General features: G+C 40.1%; 1 protein-coding gene and 2 long non-coding RNA genes across 4 annotated transcripts in view; 1 reads left to right on the forward strand and 2 right to left on the reverse strand.

The window, feature by feature from the left end:
• The window catches only part of plxna4 (plexin A4), a 226569-nt gene extending 217556 nt beyond the window's left edge, over positions 1 to 9013 (forward strand). For both annotated transcript variants that reach the window (XM_034863434.1, XM_034863433.1), the window contains exons 30-32: positions 77 to 289; positions 4278 to 4428; positions 5258 to 9013. In XM_034863434.1, the coding sequence (XP_034719325.1) occupies positions 77 to 289; positions 4278 to 4428; positions 5258 to 5353 (460 nt within the window). In that variant the 3' untranslated portion in view covers positions 5354 to 9013. The remainder of the gene's footprint in view (positions 1 to 76; positions 290 to 4277; positions 4429 to 5257) is intronic.
• On the reverse strand, positions 2731 to 5310 carry LOC117938687. The gene is made up of 3 exons (XR_004655468.1): positions 5239 to 5310; positions 3757 to 3874; positions 2731 to 2793 (listed from the first exon to the last, which is right to left on the reverse strand). It is a non-coding gene; the product is annotated as an uncharacterized LOC117938687 (long non-coding RNA).
• Positions 6959 to 18911, reverse strand: part of LOC117938686 — a 71572-nt gene continuing 59619 nt past the window's right edge. Inside the window, exon 4 of the long non-coding RNA XR_004655467.1 lies at positions 6959 to 7175. This is a non-coding gene — a long non-coding RNA (uncharacterized LOC117938686). The remainder of the gene's footprint in view (positions 7176 to 18911) is intronic.

Consider the following 18911-nt stretch of genomic DNA (forward strand, 5'->3'; position numbering starts at 1 on the left):
CCTACATACTATTATTAAACAGTGATGAAAAAGAAGTACTAAAGTACTTTGTTCTCTTTTTTCCTCCTCCCTGCAGCCTACCTCTGCGTTTCTGGGTAAATGTGATCAAGAACCCCCAGTTTGTGTTTGACATACATAAGAGCAGCATCACAGATGCCTGTCTGTCTGTGGTGGCCCAGACCTTCATGGACTCCTGCTCCACCTCAGAACACCGCCTTGGGAAGGACTCACCCTCCAACAAGCTGCTTTATGCCAAGGACATTCCCAGCTACAAGAGCTGGGTGGAGAGGTGAGCTGAGCTGTTGATATATGTACACAACAAACACTGTGTGAGAGTGAAAAAATCAGAAAACCTGCATTAGCCATGTTTCATTCTGACACACACACACACGCAATGTGACGATAGCTCTGTGATCTATGGGCCATGAAATACAATCCAAATTACAACACAGTGAGAATGGATGGGAACGCCCAGGGCATGTGATCTAAAATATAGAGGAGTTAGTGTTTTTGGGGGGTGACAAAAGCAAGCAGTAGAAGTTAGTAATGTTTTAAAATTAGTTTTATTAAATTTATTTGTCAGTAGGGGAGGCAAAGAAGGTCCTGAATAAAATATGGGGTAGTGTAAAGCAGTTCAGAGTATTTGTGTTGGTAGCTGTGTCACAAGGCAAGCATTGGGACAAGAATATATGTGTGCTGCTTGAATGGGTGGAACCAAATGGGGAGCTTCAGGCGCAGGACTGTACCCATTAGTCCTGTGTGTGTGTTAGTGTAGTTGGTCTACCAAAAACACAAATAAATGTGAGGAAATTGTGAGGGCTTGATTCATACATGGACATGTTTGAGTAATGTAAGAAGGTATGCAAATGAGAAAAACCATCAGTGTGGACAGAGAATACAGCTACTGTAGGGGGCTGCCCAAGCAGATGTTTAAGCCTGTATTGGGGCTATAAAGGCCTTTTAATTTTAAAGGACAGCGGAAGACAATGAAAGGGGAGAGAGAGGGGAAATCACATGCAGCAAAAGGACACAGGTCAGAGTTGAACCTCTATATATTGGCATGTGCTATATCAATTGAGCTACCCAGGCACCCTGATAATGCACAAATTCTAATCAGAGAAAGACCAAACATGTATATCTGTGTAAGCTGTAAAAAGAAACATCCCACTACACTCTTGTGTACATTAATCCTGCCTTCATTGCAAGTTAACACCCCACAGTAGAACTGCGTTATTCAGTTGGAAAAGCCTCCGCAATATAGTAGTGACTGACTAAGGGTTGATCTAGTGCTGCTGTCCAACCATGCCAAAGAAGGGGTCATGACAGGAAGACGTTTTTTAAGGCAGAATGCTACAGCTATGAAAGAAGACTGCAAAGGAAGAGATATCCTCTTCTCTCTCCTTTATGCTGCAGCTTAACGAAAGGACATTCTTACCTACAGTAGAGAGTAAACTAATGGAAACCTATGTCTCAGGAAGGAAATCTCTGCTGATGCTTCTCTGTAGAGAAAGAACAAATTTAAACTTTAAGTTTTTACTTTGTTATAGTAAAACTGAAATGCTGAAATACATAAGTCAAAAACTTTCATATTCAGCAGTTTTAGGTTATATATTGTAGGTTTGGAGGCAGTGCAATTGGGCAGAACCATGATATCCCACAGAGATTTTGACTTGCTACAGTATGTTCATGTTATTAATTTGGGGCTGTGAAGTGAAGCCGACTAGTGAGGTATTGACACTTGCCTTGAATTCGATGTGGGAATTGATGGTCTCCGGACAATGACAAATACATCACAGCTGTCATAACAATATTTGTTTACAAGAGTATTTGCATATGGCTCAGTGCATTTCGAAAGATAACATTTTATTGATTTTATAGATTTTTCTTGCATATTTGCACTAAGGCAACTATGAAATAACATTTATTATAGACTGCTTGTTTTCAAAGGAGATTCATTGTTATTATCTTTTTGGCTTTTCCCCCTATCTTTTTTGGTGCACATTTTAGGTTTACTAAATAAAAAAACTCAAGTCCACCTCAAAGGGACTTGCCATCTTCCAGAGTAAACACTGCTCCAAACAGCTCTATTGTAGTCCAGCCTTTATTTCCCTTCGTCACTTTGTAACCCACGTTATAATGCTTGCCTAGCTGCTAGCGTGGCACGCCCTCATACTCTGCAACTGACTAGCTAGCAGTGCTAACCTAGCTACTGCACATGTGAGGCTCCCAACAAAGATGGAACAGAAGAGAGATGCCTCCCTCAATAGCCAAAACAGAGAGCTCAACACACAGGGTGAAAAGAGGAGCTGCAACAATTTGCAGTATAACAAAAATATGGCGCTTTTTGAAAGTTAAATCACAAACCTATTGAGGTACAACCCCTAAATACAATTATGAACCTGAAAATGATCATAATATAAGGACTTTAAATTATTTGAGTTTGTTATAATATGAACGCTAATAATCTGTATGATGTTAATTATGAGGATTGAGAAATCAATGTGACGATGGTTTACACTCGCTATAAAATTGTTAGAGTATGTTCTTAAAAAAGTAATCATATAATATACCATAACAGAAGTATGCTATAAAAACAACTCATACAAACATCATCAAATGTAATACTACTGTATAGTATGACCACTTGCATTGAACAGCACCAATAGCAGGAAGTGGAGAACCGAGGATTTGTTGGGCAGTTTTCCCCTCCCTCTGCAGAGCTTTGCCATACCATGCCGTAATGCAGTTGGTGAGGATTGTCTCACTTTTACAGCGGTAGCAATTCACCAGAATCTGAGGAGACAGATGGACAAAATGTCATAATGTACTATCTCATAACAGAAAGTCTACATCCATTCATAGCTACCTGAAAACGAAGCTTGTGCACATGTGCCCAGCTGCAATGCCACAAGGATTAAAATATGTAAAACAGAACCAGGTGTACGTGCATCTTTATAAATCTGACAAAAAGCATGTGTAAGCATATTTCTGTCTTTGTGTGTACACAGTATTATATGCATTTGATCCCCAGAACGGCTACGCTAATCGTCTTTGGAAACGCAGTGCAGTAACGTTATGTTTCACGCTTCTTTCAAGAGATGAGCCTCAGCCATGATTAAAGCTGTTTGACCTTCAACCATTTGTTCAGAAACCTCGCCATTGGCTCGATAGTTTAACGATCAAATATAGCAGGATTCCATAAATAAACGACAGAGAATCCAATTATGTGCCTATGCAATGACTGAATTTGTGCAAACTTTAGCAAACAACCTCTCTGGACAAATATACATTTGGAAAACACAGTTTTACTTTTGAAGCTTTTAATATCCCATTGGTCTTAACATTATTACTCTCTAAAAGCAGTGAAACACTTGAAGGATATTGTGTGTGTATCTTAAAACCGTAGTTCTAGACGCATGTGAAATGCATTTCAGCTGTCTACACAAATCAACTTAAATTTATCCTGTAAGACACATAAGAGACAACTGACATACGCAGCTTCCAGCTTGTAGCAGACGTGCTTGAAAAAATGTTGCAAAATTCCTTTTTAGGATTATAAAGAACAGTTGAAATCTTGGGCTAATATTGGAACTAAGCTCACAACACGTTTTTAAAGCATGGGATATTCATGAACATTTTTTCCTAAAACAAGCACACCAACAATCCCCTGCTGGGAGCTCCTACAACTGCCCTGCAGCACTGAACAGGTGTTGACATGTGCAAGACCTCTTTGCAAAGGCTATGAGCATCACCCACCTGCCTTTTCCTTTGCTCAGTTTGCTCTGAAGACTTGCTTCCTGGCAAATCCATCTCTCCTTCACACATGCCCAGAATTATCCAGCCAAAGACCAGGCCTGTCCTCAAGTGGCTGCGGCTACAGGAATTTAATATGTAAATAACCAGTTTTAATTAACATAGTTGATAGGGGTAACACAGCTGCTGCTGACAGTGACTGATTACCTGTCGTGGTGGTCAAGGTTGAAATCTAAGGCCTGTCTTTCTACTATGACTCCATTTCAGTCATCTAACTATGCAACATACTTGTTGCCTCTGTGCTACATGTTTTATATTTTTACATTATCTTTAATCTTATATTGCATATCTTCAAAGAACTGCGGTAAATCACTGCAAGGAGTAATGAGCTCAGAGGAAAACATCAGCACTATCTACATTATAACAGCCTTGGACGTATTATGTTCCCTTTAACATCACTCCCAGAAGAAAACACAGTCCAAATGTTTATGCTTTGTTTTATTCCTTCCTGTCTCTTTTAATAGGTACTACTCTGACATTAGTAAGATGCAAGCGATCAGCGACCAGGACATGAATGCCTACTTAGCAGAACAGTCCCGGATGCACATGAACGAGTTCAACTCCATGAGTTCTCTAAGTGAGATTTACTCCTATGTGGGCAAATACACTGAGGAGGTATGTACAACACATCGGTGCAAAGATTTATAATAATTTTGACCCGCTGAGGTTAGAGATTGTTGGTAGGAAGTTAAAGGAATATTCCACTGAAAATTGGTCTTGTTTAACCTACATTTATATCAATATAGAAAATAGCACATACTAATGAATTTCGCTGTTGTGCTTTACATTATAATGGTAGAGTAACCAAATAATAAAAATGCTATGTCATTTGCTGCATTAATAATGCATTGACTCTAGTTACAATTGCATTTGGTTTCTTTGATAGATATGTGATTATTTGTTCCCCTTTTAACCATGCAGAGGAGGTTGATGCGTTTTTTCTGTCCCGAGTAGAGTCTCAAATAATCCTCTCAGGCTGTGTCACGACCAACATGCTCCATCAATCAAATGGTTAGCCTGTATGCAGCATGAGAGGCAAAACACAGGGCAAAAATACATCAAGCACCAGCTGCTGCTGATAAAGCTTATTAATTAAAGATTGCATAACAATCTTCATCAGCTTACTTTCCTCATTTGTATTGTGGTGGCCAGAATACAGTATAAGAGGAGAGGGTTAGTAGAGCATATGATGTTCAAAAGTTAGCTTATCGGTTTTTAGAGTTTTCAGTTTTGTCAGTACACTCAGCAGTGATATTGCATTTACTAGAGTAATATTGTCAACAGAAATGTTTAAGAAAGAAAATAGAGAAACACATTGGAGCATCTTGTAGGATTGGCTATTATGATATACCAGATTTAAAAGTACTGATTGCGGTTTTGTCTTGTTGAGTACTTTTAGTAATGTGTTTGTGTGTCTGTTTTTACCTCACTGTCCTGTTGGCAGATTGTGTGTTCACTGGAGCAGGACGATGCAGCCCGGAAACAGAGGCTGGCCTTCAAGCTTGAGCAGGTGGTGGCCTTCATGAGTCTGGAGAGCTGAGGACCGCACTTCCCAGGGCGCACTGGGAAAAGACCCCATCAGAAACCGAGCCGTGCCTGAGTGAAGACCTGTCCCCATCTTTTTCATCATGTGATTTCCTCCCTCCGCCTTTCAAAGATGATGACTTCTTCCTTGACATTTTTTTCTGCTTTCTCTAGTCCCCAAGAAATATTTTGTTTTCCTCATCCACTCTGCTGCATAGACTAGTTTATCTGAAGATATCTAAAGGGTGGTTTGGAGCTGAGGTCGGCATTTCCCACAGTGCAATGCGGGGGATCCCTCAGCTTCGCCACAGGAAGAGCTTCAAGGGGCGATGCTTGAAAGCTGGCCATATTGGCATACTTCAGTCCCCCTGCTGAAAGAAAAGAGGGGAAAAACATTTTTATGTTGCCTTCAAGAATTTACACTGATAGGTAATTCTTTAAAAACCACTATGTTGGGTGTCCATTTTGTTGACAACTTTTTTTCAAAAATAGGATAGTTAAAATAAAACCATCTCTAGAGTCCAGTTTATTGTAGTTCTATATTAAATGTCTGAGATTAAGAGGAAACTTCAACAATTATGACTGCAAGCCAAATGAACACCTCTGAAGAAAATTAATGCAAGGATGGTTTGCCAAGTTTACACTGTAACTACAAGCGAAGCATACATATCTGCGAAATTTGGGGTGAGTCCCAGGCAAACCTAGAATGTTCTATTGTTCTTTCAATGTAGCTGGAGTTGTATTTAAGAAAAGACTGATGGGGGTAGGGAAGGTTTAATGCTTCTCTGAACTTATCCTTTATTGAAACGTGACTGACACTATTTACAAACCAGAGCATCCCCAGTCTATACCCCTTTGCAACATTCGCACATTTTTCCCTGCCCAGCATACATTTACAAAGAAAAACGCTCATGATTTCTGCTTCCATCTGGCTTATGTAGCTACTGCAAAATTAAACTAGTAGACAAAACTCTGGAGGCCCCGACCCAAGTTGGATCCTCTGTAAGAAGCACACAACCAACTCTGAAGACAGTGTTCTGACTGCTTATCCACACACCAGGAGCAGTCTTTGTCCGGCTCTTGCCACTTCCAATCTTGTGTCGCCACTGCGACGGCCTATCAAAGCACACACAGACGCACAGATACACACATAATCAGCAGCTGCACAAGATTCCTGACTGTCCAGATATCTACACCAACCCTGGAGGAGGTAAATGGAAAAGCTGACTGAAATGTACTGGGTAAGAAACTGCTTGAACATTTAAAAAGAGAACAATGATTCAATACAGTGTAGCCAGAGATGACTGACTGCTCCCTAAAGGGGTTCTGTTGTGAGAGTAGCACTTCTTTCCCAGGATGTTCTTATTGAAAGACTTTTGTGTGGAGAAATCAAACAAGATGGACTTAGTTGGTCAGCCAAAAACCAAAGGAGCTTGAAATTTTCAAAATGGTCAAAAAATGCATTTGTAAAGTGCCACTGAGGAACTGACAAAAAAGGACTGTAAAAGACAACTACTTCTAGGACAAAAATTATTGTGACTGGAACTTTAAGAAACCTGTGTGATTTTTCTGACCTCAGTGTGTTGAGGTGGGAGGCTCTGTGGGCGAGGTGATCCGATCCTCCATCGTCCAGGGTGTCTCCAGCTCTCGGCACACCGTTTACCCTCGTGTCCGGCTCCTGACTTAGCAGTTTTCTTTTCTGTTTTGCACAAGCGTTGGAGATGGTAGCTAGTTGCATACGGCAAAACCCTAACTTTTGAGTGTGTAACTGTTGAGGCGCTCTTGTCTGTATTAGTGTAGTTGTCCTCAATGACGGCAGGGGGCAGCCTTCTCCAAGCCTCAAAAAAAGAAAAAAAAAGAAACTGATAAAGCTGATCAGGAACAGAACAAGAGTGAGCATCATGGCAGGATAAACAGGAAAATGATAGACATTAAAAGTAGATACTTGTTGGAGAGCGCAATTAAAAGAGATGATGGAGGCGCCCTACGTACCATTTGACCTCTGCCCTTTCTTTTGCCTTGACAACGTGCCCCATGTGGTGATGTGAATGTGTGAAGACCGCCCTAGGTCCATCTTGGGTCCTTTATTGGCTTTTTAAGCGCATGTAAAACGTTAACAATTTAAGAAACTTATTTAAAAAAAAATGTGAAAAATAAGAAAATTAAGCCTTGCAATGATGATGTGGATGTGTTCTTTTATCTTTCTTTTGCTTGGAAGAATCAGGATGGAAAAAATGGATTGTTCATGTAATAAAAACTATAACTTTCGTTTAAGGTGGAACCTTTATCCAGTTCAACCCCTACTGCAGAACTTCATGCCCATAGTTTTTGTGAAGTGTTAGATGCTAAATAAAACAGATATTATATACCCTTGCATGTTGACCTCTTTGGATGGTATGAAAAGGAACTGCCTTGCTCAATGATATTTATATACTTCTACTACTACTTGGGAATTTTAAAGTCATTTACGAGCCAACTGTTCATTTTAAAATGATGGATCTTAAAGACAACATGAACCCTGTTTAGACTGTTTTGTCGTGTTTACTATGTCCCCCGTTACGGTGTATTGTGACCGCTGTGTCTTTTAGTTTTGGTACACAGACGATGCATGTTGAGTCTTGCTCTGTCTTTGATGCCATTACATCTTGTTTTGGTAGTTGTCTACTAAGTTGCATTGATTATTCCATCATTATAATTGCTTACATTTAGTTTTCTCCATCAGTTTTGCCCAGTACAGAAAAAAAAAACATTTTGAGTCATGAAGCGGTTTTTAAACACCTGGAAGAAACTATGTATGTATACATGTGATTTATCATTCAGATAAACAACTTTCTAATAAGAGAAGCACATTAGGCTTGATAGTAGACTTATGTTTAAGACTGAGGTTGGCAAGTTTCTTTCTAGGCCCTTGTGTCCAATGTGTGTGAGATATCCAAGTCATTGTCCATTTATTACCATCTGCAGCTAAACAGTATGATGAATAACCGTTGTTTCAACATGGTGGGGTACATTCACAAGCTGTTTGCTGGACATGTTTTTGTAGTAAGCATATCAAACCAGTTCATGTCCATTATTGGAAAATTAGGTGAATACGGATTGATTGAAGGCCTTGATGATTAATTCATGCAAAGCTGGCATTAATAATGTAAGAAATGTACTACTGAAACCAGATAATTTCAAAGAACCCCTCTCATTTCTGTAGCCAATGTATACTCTGTCTAGATACCCAAAGTTTCCCCTCACAGCCGTGTGTTGCTAAATAACACACACATCCTGGACTGTCATTGTGAATCTACCCCCCAGTGTAACATCCTGTCTCTCATTTCTCCCTGCCCTGTAACAAATGTTGTCTGCTAGAAGCCACCTTGTGTTGCCAAGACCACAGATAAAGTTTCCACCTTTAAACGTTTTGTAGGAACTTAAAAATGTCCTCCTAGCTCAGTGTTATAGCAGGTGTTACAGAAACATGCTAGAAAAGACTTTTACTAGACCATATTTGAAAGATAAAGAGTATCTTATTGAGATAAAAATGAAACCTGGGGGATATAAGGCGAGCTTCTCTAACTTTGTTATAATTAATTGTATACCTGTGTATGTAAATATAATGCATTCCTATTTTGCAGTCAAGAACAAAATACTATTTGTAATATAGAATAAACTTTATTATGAAACCAAACATGTCATGATTGTTTTTGCTCTTTGTTTCAATTGGCAGACGCAGTCTTGTTGGAGTCTAATTCATAACAGCTACAGTTGAGTTATACTTCCATTGGCAATCAAAGTTTAAATTGAAAAAGATATCCTGTAAATACTATGGTCTGGACCTTAAAGTACTATGAGCCAGATTTAGACTTTGACATGTCCCTTACTCTGCTGTGAAACTTCCCCCTGCAAGATGCACACTGATGATAGATAATTAAAGATTCTGTCAACCTCCAAAACCCCTTCACAGGCAAACCGTGGTTGGAGCTATGCTGAAAAATTAAAATCTGATCAGAAACTTGATTAAAAAAAAAGAGTAAGTGGTTCTGTCCTTACAGGTGTAACATCACCAGCATGGGAGACGTTGAGACAGCCTGAAAACACCTGTAAGGGTGTACCAGGAATTACAAGGGCTTTAAACTAAATGGTGTGGCCATATTTTATGGCAAACAAAAGTTCAAGCCTTATGCTACCTTTCACCATTTGTAAGCATTGTTACATAAAACTTGAAGCAACAGCCACTGACAAATAAAACACAATAATAGCTTTGAATACTTGGAATATGCTGGCACATACAGACTATGTCTCGCCAAAGGGCTCTAGTTTTCCTTTCCATCTTATTGAGTGCTACGTAAGCCAGACTTGCTGTTCAGGGATGTTGAGGCCATGCAGGTCTCACACTTTCTGGTACCAGACCGGTCAACAAAGAATAGATGCATAACAAACAGCTGTTATGATCGTTGTGCTGTCAACTGTATTCATATCAGGATGCACAATAAATACTGTACTGTAATAGCAGGACAAGACCTCTCCCATGAAAAGAGCGGCTTCCCTTCCTAATAACAAAGCCAGCTCATACTGGGCAGGACAAAAACAAACATCCTGCAAGTTAAGATTAGAATAAACTATGCTGGTCCCACAAATCAAATTAAACTTAAGTTGCATAAAAAGTTTCATCCAACTCTTCTTCTCTTAATGAGGAAAGCAGGGCTGAATGTACATCATACAGATGTAAATTTACATACATCTTCCCAACTTTGACAACTTTTCCATTCTATTTTCCTAGTTGGATTTGGCAGTTAGAAACTGGCTGATGAATTGAGTAAGACTGGCTCACTGGGCCTTTCACTGAGTTTGGATCTGAATCAGCCTATTACGACTCCAAGTGATAAAAATGCTGCTTAACTCCTAATCTGAGTTACAGTCAAATATGCTCCATGGGGTAAATCCATGGATCTATTTATACTGGCAAGAGGCAGGTTACAAAAGCATCTCTTCTTTAATGAAAGGTGTTTCCTGACATGATGCAACGCTGGTCATTAAAATGCACGGAAAGCAAAAATCTGCTACCGAAATAATTAGGAAACAGTAGCATTGGTAAAGATTAGTTGAACCCATAAATGTCTTCCTCTTGAAGCCAATCTATCCATCCTGAAGCCATTTAGCAAATCAAAAGTAAAATCCTTGCCTCTAAGCACATATCAAGCTACAAAGCTTAGCTGCAGTAAGCACATAACTGGTACAGTATATTTTATTCTACAATTTGCATTATTCAATATGCTACATCAAAGGCAGTCAAACACATTTTAATGGACACATTTTCAGATTTTTTTGGCGGCTTTGTTATCTTACAAATGACACAGATATTGACTTTTTGCAACATTAACTTTTTCAATTAGTACAGCTACACAGTAAAGCATTTCACTACCCCAGTAAAACAAGGCCATGTTAAAACACCTGCCCTGAAACACATATGACTTTAAAAGGTCAAAAGTAAGCTTAAAAAGACAAGTAAATGGAAGAGAGGAGTGACAGATAAGGAAATATAAAGTTCTGTGTACCAAAAGAGGGCAGGGAAGGTGTGAAATGTAGGAAGGGGTATGCCAATAAACCGGAGGCTGCGGCACTCCAACAGGCTGAGTAGCTGACGGAGACAAGAGATTGAATTGGCCCAGTGTCACCCTCCATATACCAACCAGTGAACTGTGGGTAATGGGTGAGACATAGTAAGAGGAATGGTGGAAGTAGAGACAGAAAGAGAGGAGGGAGGGCTGCCAAGTATCGCCCTAATTTCTGACTAGTGAAGTGGGAATAATGGAAGGGAGGATAGAGGCAACTCTGAGGGGTGATGGGTTGAGAGAGGTTGGATGGAGGTAGTGAAGGGGGCAGGATGATAGAGAGCCGGCTATGATTGCTTCACCCCAGGGTGGTTTTCCACACTTCCATGATCACCGCAGCCCTTTCACCCCAAACCCCCACCATACCATCACATCAACACACACTGATGTGATGTGACCATGGTGACAAAAAAAATACTTAGAAGGTCTGTCTGTCACATGGACATAGAGTAATAGATAGACAGGAAGGAGAAGAAGAGACGAGTTTAGTGCTGTTCAGGCAATCAGTATTAGAGGGCATGAGGGGTTACGGGATTGGATAATCGATAAGGCTGAATCTGCAGTTTTGGGGACTTGAACCCATAATCATCCCTTGGCCACCTCAGCTTTAAAGACGTATCGTCAAGACGAGAGACTATTAGATTTACTGTCAACAGAGAAATTTAAAAGATTAATACCAATCTATCAGCTGCTGTGGCAAAGTTATTTTAAAAAGAAAGGCCTGTAACAGGTCCAGGTAAGACTAATGTTACAGAAAAACAAGATTACACATACAGCTCAGTTATCTTGGAGTATAAAACACTTCACTTCACACTGCGTAATGGTTTGGCCTGGCTAATGGTGCCAGCCTGTCTCATGTTTGTAATGTATCTAAAACAACCACTGGCTTTGAATCATGAAGACTGCGAGAAGAAGGGGATTTTAGCTGAAACAAAGAGTTGTCAAACTAGAAGGTGCACAAAACTTAATTATTTTCTTATAATCTCTCTCCTTAGCTTTTTTTATTCTTCAGTTTACACTATCCTAAAAGTCACGACAGTGAGTGTTTTCAAGCTTTTTGATAATAATTCGGTAACAATACGGCAGTCAGTAGAGTTAAAATGTTTTGGGTTTTGCAATAAAACAATGCCAAAAATCATTTTAATAATCTAAGATGGTGCCAAAAAAACATGACATTTTTTTTTCTGAAACATCTGGTAATTGCCTGTGATTTTGAGTTTTGGAGTGAGGTTTCTCATGTGGCTCCTGACATGTGAATAACTGGCTGCTGTATCTAATGCATGACTGGCAGGATGGATGGATTGCTGATAGAAAGGTAGCTTGGACACTATTTGACGGGTCTAATTTCAGGAGTGGACACTGAGATACTGAAAACTGTATGCAAACAGATGGAGGCAATTACCAATATTAGTCCATTCTCCTCCGTCTGCTCTGCCTTGGTAAACATTTGTGTTGCTGGTGGCAGCAGGGATGGAGTGGGAAAGATATCAGACAGACTCAATGTTATAGCCAGAAACACCCTAAACACTACAGATGGAGAATGAAGATACACATCTGAGCCTGTCAAAAGGTTTTAGAACAAAGAGTTTGAAAACTGAAGCAACCTCTGAGCTAAGTCAAGGTGTGCCGTAGTCAAATTATTGATTATAAACAAGTGAGTGATACTTCTTCTTCAGGGCAGATACTTGGATCTGAGTCCTGTTAATGAAAAGCTAATATTAGGCAAAACTGCTTTAAATGAATGCTATTTTTGCTCAAATTGTGTTTTTGATGCTTGATTGTTGCAAAGTTAACCTCGGAAACCTACTTCGCCACCACCACCTGATAAATCAGATAAACGGCACAGGGTCAAGACTACAAACTAACTGAAGCACTGGTCCATGTCTCTGACTGGCTAAAAAGGTAATATCAACATCCTAACATTAACAAAACAGTCTGTATGTTCTTCTCAAAGAAATCCACAGGTGCACAGTGGGCTGACGGTTGTCTTTGATTTTAAATACCGTGGTATCATTTAAACTCTAATTTAAATTTTAAAACGCATGTTAAAAAGGTGTCTAATACAATCTGATACAATCTGATTCTAAACTTTAAACACATAAGGCCATATCTAACCACATAGGCAGCCAAACCTTTTATGCATGCAATGATCTTTTCCCACATATCACACTGTCTCATAAGCTGATCCCAAGTAAACATGACAACTCTTAAACCAAGAGAACCCTTTATAAGCAAACTTCAAAAAACACTAGACCAAACACCTCAGCTATCACCTCTGCCATTTCACCACTACATACAACTTACACAACTACTTGAATTTTCACAGTTTTTTTTACATTATCAATTTCAAAATATTATACGGGCTTGCACCTCCACCAGTGAGTGAATTTATACAACAGAAGAACAGCAGTGACAGGCGACAGTAGGGAAGCCGCCCGGGGAGACTGCGCTGCAGTACAGACGTAGTAAGTTTGGCCAAACAGTCTTGTCAGTACGGGCCGAAAGTCACGGGAACTAAACTCACACTAAAGAGATGGATTCAAAACAATCAAAACTGCAATCCTCAATATCTGTTTTACCTCATCCTAGCTACTGCCTTTCTTTGTCTTGTACTTATTTTTGTTTATTTTTTTGTCCCCTCTCTTTTCTCTTCTTCTTCTTCATTAATGTGTTTTCTATCTTTCTGGTATTCTTTTTGTATTAATGTAATATGATGAAAATTTGTTCTTTGCTAACTCTGGCATATTTACATGTTGAGTTTAAACAAAACAATGTCAATTGATGTGCATTGTTCCTTTTAAATAAACAGATAAATAAATAAAATAAATAAACATTACATTCTGCTAAAAATTGCTCACAGACGCACACAAAATCTTCTCTCCTATTTGAACTCCTAATCAATAACCATGCTATTCCTTTTGAACTCCACATTTGCTCCACAGGCTCCAGCACCATGTTCTCTCACAGAAACACGATTACTAGAGCTGTGTGAGCCTATACGACACAGTAAATTGATTAACTGATTGAGAAGTACATTTAATTTAATCTTACTTTATTGTCCGCTTACATGTCCAAAACGTTCTCACTGTTGATAATGGATTCCAGCTGTGCAACAGACAGGTATGATTCACAAAATTCCTGTGCTGCATAAACACAGAAACACGTCTAAGCAACACGAAGAGGAAATGTTTTTCTTACCGTAATTGCCTCAACACTGTGACAGGTTTACACTTTACTGCCCTTCCCTTCTCTTTAGTCATGAACTAAACAACTACATTTAAAACAAGGTGGAACAAATCAAACTTTCTATTTGTAAAGTTGTCTCACATTTGTAAACTAATAAATAAGACCTTCAGTTTTTATAATAGAAACAGAGTAACTGAGTTAGGAGTGTAGGTGTTTGTTACATTATTACATAAGATGTATTACCATTGCCAATCACAAATAACTTCACCACCCTCTATACAATTGAAGATTTATCCAGCACTTTATCTCATTTTGTTTTTGTCAGTTGACATGGATGTGTTCTTAAATCTAGTAGCCAGACAATCAATGGCAACATTTCCTTTACCTCCATGTTTTATTGCCATGAAACAGAAAGGGAATATCATTAGCATGTAATGCATCACTGCTCCTATATAGTAAATTGTAGGATAACATACTATAAATAAAAATAATGTTCCAGTAATATTCTTTTGTTGAGTCAAACACTGTCAATGATAACATCTGAAGAAAAAAAATCATTCATCAATCATTGTCAAAGGAATCAGTGTTTCTGTGAGCTGCTCCGGTGGGGCAACAGAGAAAGGGCAGCCCTCTATCAACGTCAGCCACCTGTGGGCTTTTGTCACCGACTCAGTCACACTCCTCATTCCCTCCATGTTAGCATGTCTACAATAGACAGGAGCCAATCAGCTGGGCTCAGTGCTGGCCCGTCTCTAAAGGGCCAACTGCCGCATGATACACAAAGCAGAATCCCGCCAGGGACACTCACACAGAGATGAACACAAATGCCCCCCACCCAAAAAATACACACCACACGTGAACAAAGCCAAGCACGTTTTCACCATTCCTCTAGCATCAACATTATGAATATGAATGACCCTCTGGCCCAGACTTTAGCAGGCTGTGCCATTCTGTGCTGCGTTCAAGCCCTCAAGATGTCACCACAGACAGAATGGCAAACTGAGAAAAAAATCTGACAACACAGTGTTGTCCTGCTAAAGATGTTAGCCAGTGATCGGGGAATGCTGGGAAGAAACTGCCTAGCATTGCACCAAAGCACTTTATTCAGCAGAATAAATCTGAACAGAGCACAGTGACTTACACTAGTTGTAAACGCAGGAAATGTCTATGTGGCAAACTAAAAGTTTGCTTTTTAAGGGGATGACTTATCAGGAGACTTGTGACGACAGCTTGCTGAGAGGACACAGATTGTAGAGGCGCAGAAAGGATGGCACGAAGATCGTCCTCTAATCCAATTCAGCGGCAGCCATTTGAATAATTGATGTGGGGACATAAATTGGTCCATTCCAGATGTCCCCTGCTCCCTTAATCAATACTGATTCCCTTAATCAATGGTTGGCTGGCCAGCCCAAGGCTTTGGCTGTCTCCTCCCCCCACACAGCCGTATGCAGCCAAAGCTTCCCACAGTCTGAGTCACAGGTGGTTGGCTGCAAAGTGGCTGTTTGCGGTCATAGGCTCTGGGTAATTGAGGCTCTTACCCAGCGGGGTTGGGGGTGGTGAGTGGGCCAGTGGGGATTGCAGATTGGTTTGGTGTCTAAAGGAGGCACATAGCTTCCAGTGGGAAATGACTTCAGAGAGATTCCAAGACTGACTTGAAAAGAAAACTTTCAGTGTGTACAGATCGACTTGATTAATTAAAAGACCGAAGGAAGCGCAGCAGGTTGGCAGCTAGCTAGAGTGACTGTCTTGGAGATGGGGAAAAGGGCATGAAGAGACTCTCATGTTGGTTCATGCTGCATAAATAACCTAACCTGCTCATTTCCATGCTAATAGTCTTCAACCGTAATGACAAATGTGCAGTACACACACACACAAGCAGAGAATGGTGGGCAGAGGAAGCCGTGTGCCAGGATGCCAGGACAGAGTGGAGCAGCAGTGTGTGTGACAGCTGGGTGGCACAGCTGGGGGAGACAGATAACCCTCAGCCTGTAGAAGCTGACAAAACAGCCACATCCCTCCTCAAAAGACTAAACATAACTTCACCTCCTCTACCCGCCGCTCTTGTTGTCCCTCTAAATGCCTCTCTCTTTAAAGCTGCCTCTCATTTTCTACCTTTACAATGCCTGCACCTGTTACATCCCTCACCCTTTCAACGTCCTCTTCATATCAGTCTCTTTTCCAAAAGTACCCTGCGGCTGACAGGACAGCTAGCCAGAGCGGTCCTGAGGCTGTCAGCAGGACATTGCAGTGATCCATCAATGTTCTCTATTTTTTGACCAAAAACACATTTGTATGCCCCAGACTCACAGCTATCCACAGATGGAAAGTGCAGGAAGTTAATTTACTAAAAAAATAATATAAAATAAACTAAGAGCAGTGATCGAGAGATACCACCATGCTTTAGCCAACTCAGCGAACATGCTGCTAAACAGGAAGGGGACACACATATCATCAAAGCTATAGTAATTTCTTCATGGGCACTTGGGGGTATATAATGGCCAATAACTAATTATTTTAAAAATACACTAAAAACGGACAAAACACCCTTCAGCCATGTTATGAGTTTTAGCGCTGCATAGTTTGTCCACCAGAGGGCACTCTACAACATCCCTGTCGGAAACTCATTTTTTTGTTTTTTTTTTGTTCAAAGGACTTTAAGTTTCACATTTTAAGTTTGTATCTTAATACATTGTATTTATCAGACTATATATACATCTCATCCTCTGTTCTGTTGTGGCAATAAAACAAACAAGTTTATGTTTAAACTATTATCATGTTATTTTAGTGAGGACTCATAAATAACTACAAAAAACTAATGATAGGTAAATCTGTTTGTTTTGTTACACGTTTCTGGATATATATATATATTTTTTTAATGTCATTTGGCCGGTATATCGGAATTTTGTCTTTTTAAATAACCGAATATTCCTATTGTTACAAATCGGTCGGGCTCTAATTTTGGCACAATTAGTGACCCACAGTCATTAAACTCAATGTAAATATTAGAATTTGAATCATTTTGTATCCACCAAATTGTGCCATTATTGTGACACAGATAATATCCTATCATACTACATGTGGAAGTTGAAGTCAGAAACGGTGTTCAACATTCCATTATAGTGCTTGACTACATAATTCTACATCCCTCTATCCTAATGTGTACTGAAGCACACTGGATTGTACACGTCAGTTTAAGAGAATAGAGTCATGACAATATGTAAGCATGTGTTGCACATGTATGTAGATTGTATGTTTGTACATGTTGTATGAAACGTTAATTAGCAATATCCTCTCTTAAACATGGCCCTTGGCTTAAAGCTGCTTGGCTCTCTGACAGCATCCTTGGAGGAAGGTGTTGCCATAATCGATTTACACAGCAATCACAGACCTGCACACAGCAACCTTCAATAAGTCCTTTAACACAATCTCCCTCTGCTGATCAAAAGCCATCAGCAGAAAGTGAATAATGAATTGGTTGTTTGTGTGCGACGGGATGTAAAGAGGCTAGTAAATGTCACGTAAATGACAAGCCAATCACTCACCACCACCACTCAAATTTGGGATTGAATGGGAAAATGAGGATGTGACAACGAGTTAAAGTGCAAAAACGAGCAGAAACACAGAGGGAGAGAGAGAGAGAGAGAGAGAGAGAGAGAGAGAGCGAGCGAGAGAGAGAGACTTTTAAGGGAGGTTGTTTTGTTTTTTAAGTTATTAAATACTAAAGATTGAAACGAAGTTCCTTTTATAAAAGGCAGCTGCAGCAATACAAATCTAAGCTGTCTGAACCACGAACTGCAACAAGCTCATCGTAGAGCCTCATTATTTGTGACTGCGGTAGAAAAGCTGTCAATTTCATACTGGTATTTACTCTCATTTCTGTGCTACATAAATTCATATGTCTGGTGTTTATTTTACTGGCTACCTGCAGGGGGGGGGACAGACTGGGTGAAGGCTTGCTGTATTCTGTCAAGGAGGAGATATGGTGCAGCGAGACACTTGTTGTGAGACGCTCAGTCACTGTCAGTTTCCATCTGTTTACATTGCTGGCCAAATGGTGGTGGTGATAGAAAACAAGCGTTCTCTTCAAAGGATATTAAAAATAAATGAGTAGAATGAACAGATCACACAGGGCTTTGCAAAGCACTCTGGCCATTTTATGCCTCAGGATGAGAGATCACCACTCCCACTGTAAAACATTTCACCATTACAAGATAATATCAAATCCCCTGCTGCTCCAAGACAGAAACACACACACAGCCAATGAGCTAAGCAATTAACTGCCAAATGTGCAACAAAACTTTGTCACAAGGGAGATAAACAGACCTGCTGTATGTGTGTGAGGAAATATAAATGATTGCGGTCCTAATTGAATCAGACTAAAGAGAGGGGAGCAAGTACTGTAGGAGGACAAGGTTTTTTGGACTCAATCTGCTAATCGATCATCTTGACACAGGTGTTGAGAACCTGTCATCGGGAAGGCACATGGTGTTATGTCAAACAGCTCGTCACACGAGTGTATATGTGACAGTTCTGGTGTTGGGTTTGACAATTAATGGGCCCTCGGGTCACACCGCAGCCCGGCAGTGTCATTTAGGGTCCAAAGGTTGCAGTCTGGTCTACCAAACACACACAGCCCTGGTGGTAACCAGGTGGTAACCAGGGACATCATTGAGCAGGGAGAAGGTGTGTGTATGTGTGTTTGTGTGTCTGTGTGTGTGTGTGTGTGTGTGCCAATGAAGGGGGCTGTCTGCAAGGAAAAAGAACAGATTGACGGAGCGGAGAGGGAAA

This window comes from Etheostoma cragini, chromosome 23, assembly GCF_013103735.1.
Source record: "Etheostoma cragini isolate CJK2018 chromosome 23, CSU_Ecrag_1.0, whole genome shotgun sequence".
Lineage (NCBI taxonomy): Eukaryota > Metazoa > Chordata > Actinopteri > Perciformes > Percidae > Etheostoma > Etheostoma cragini.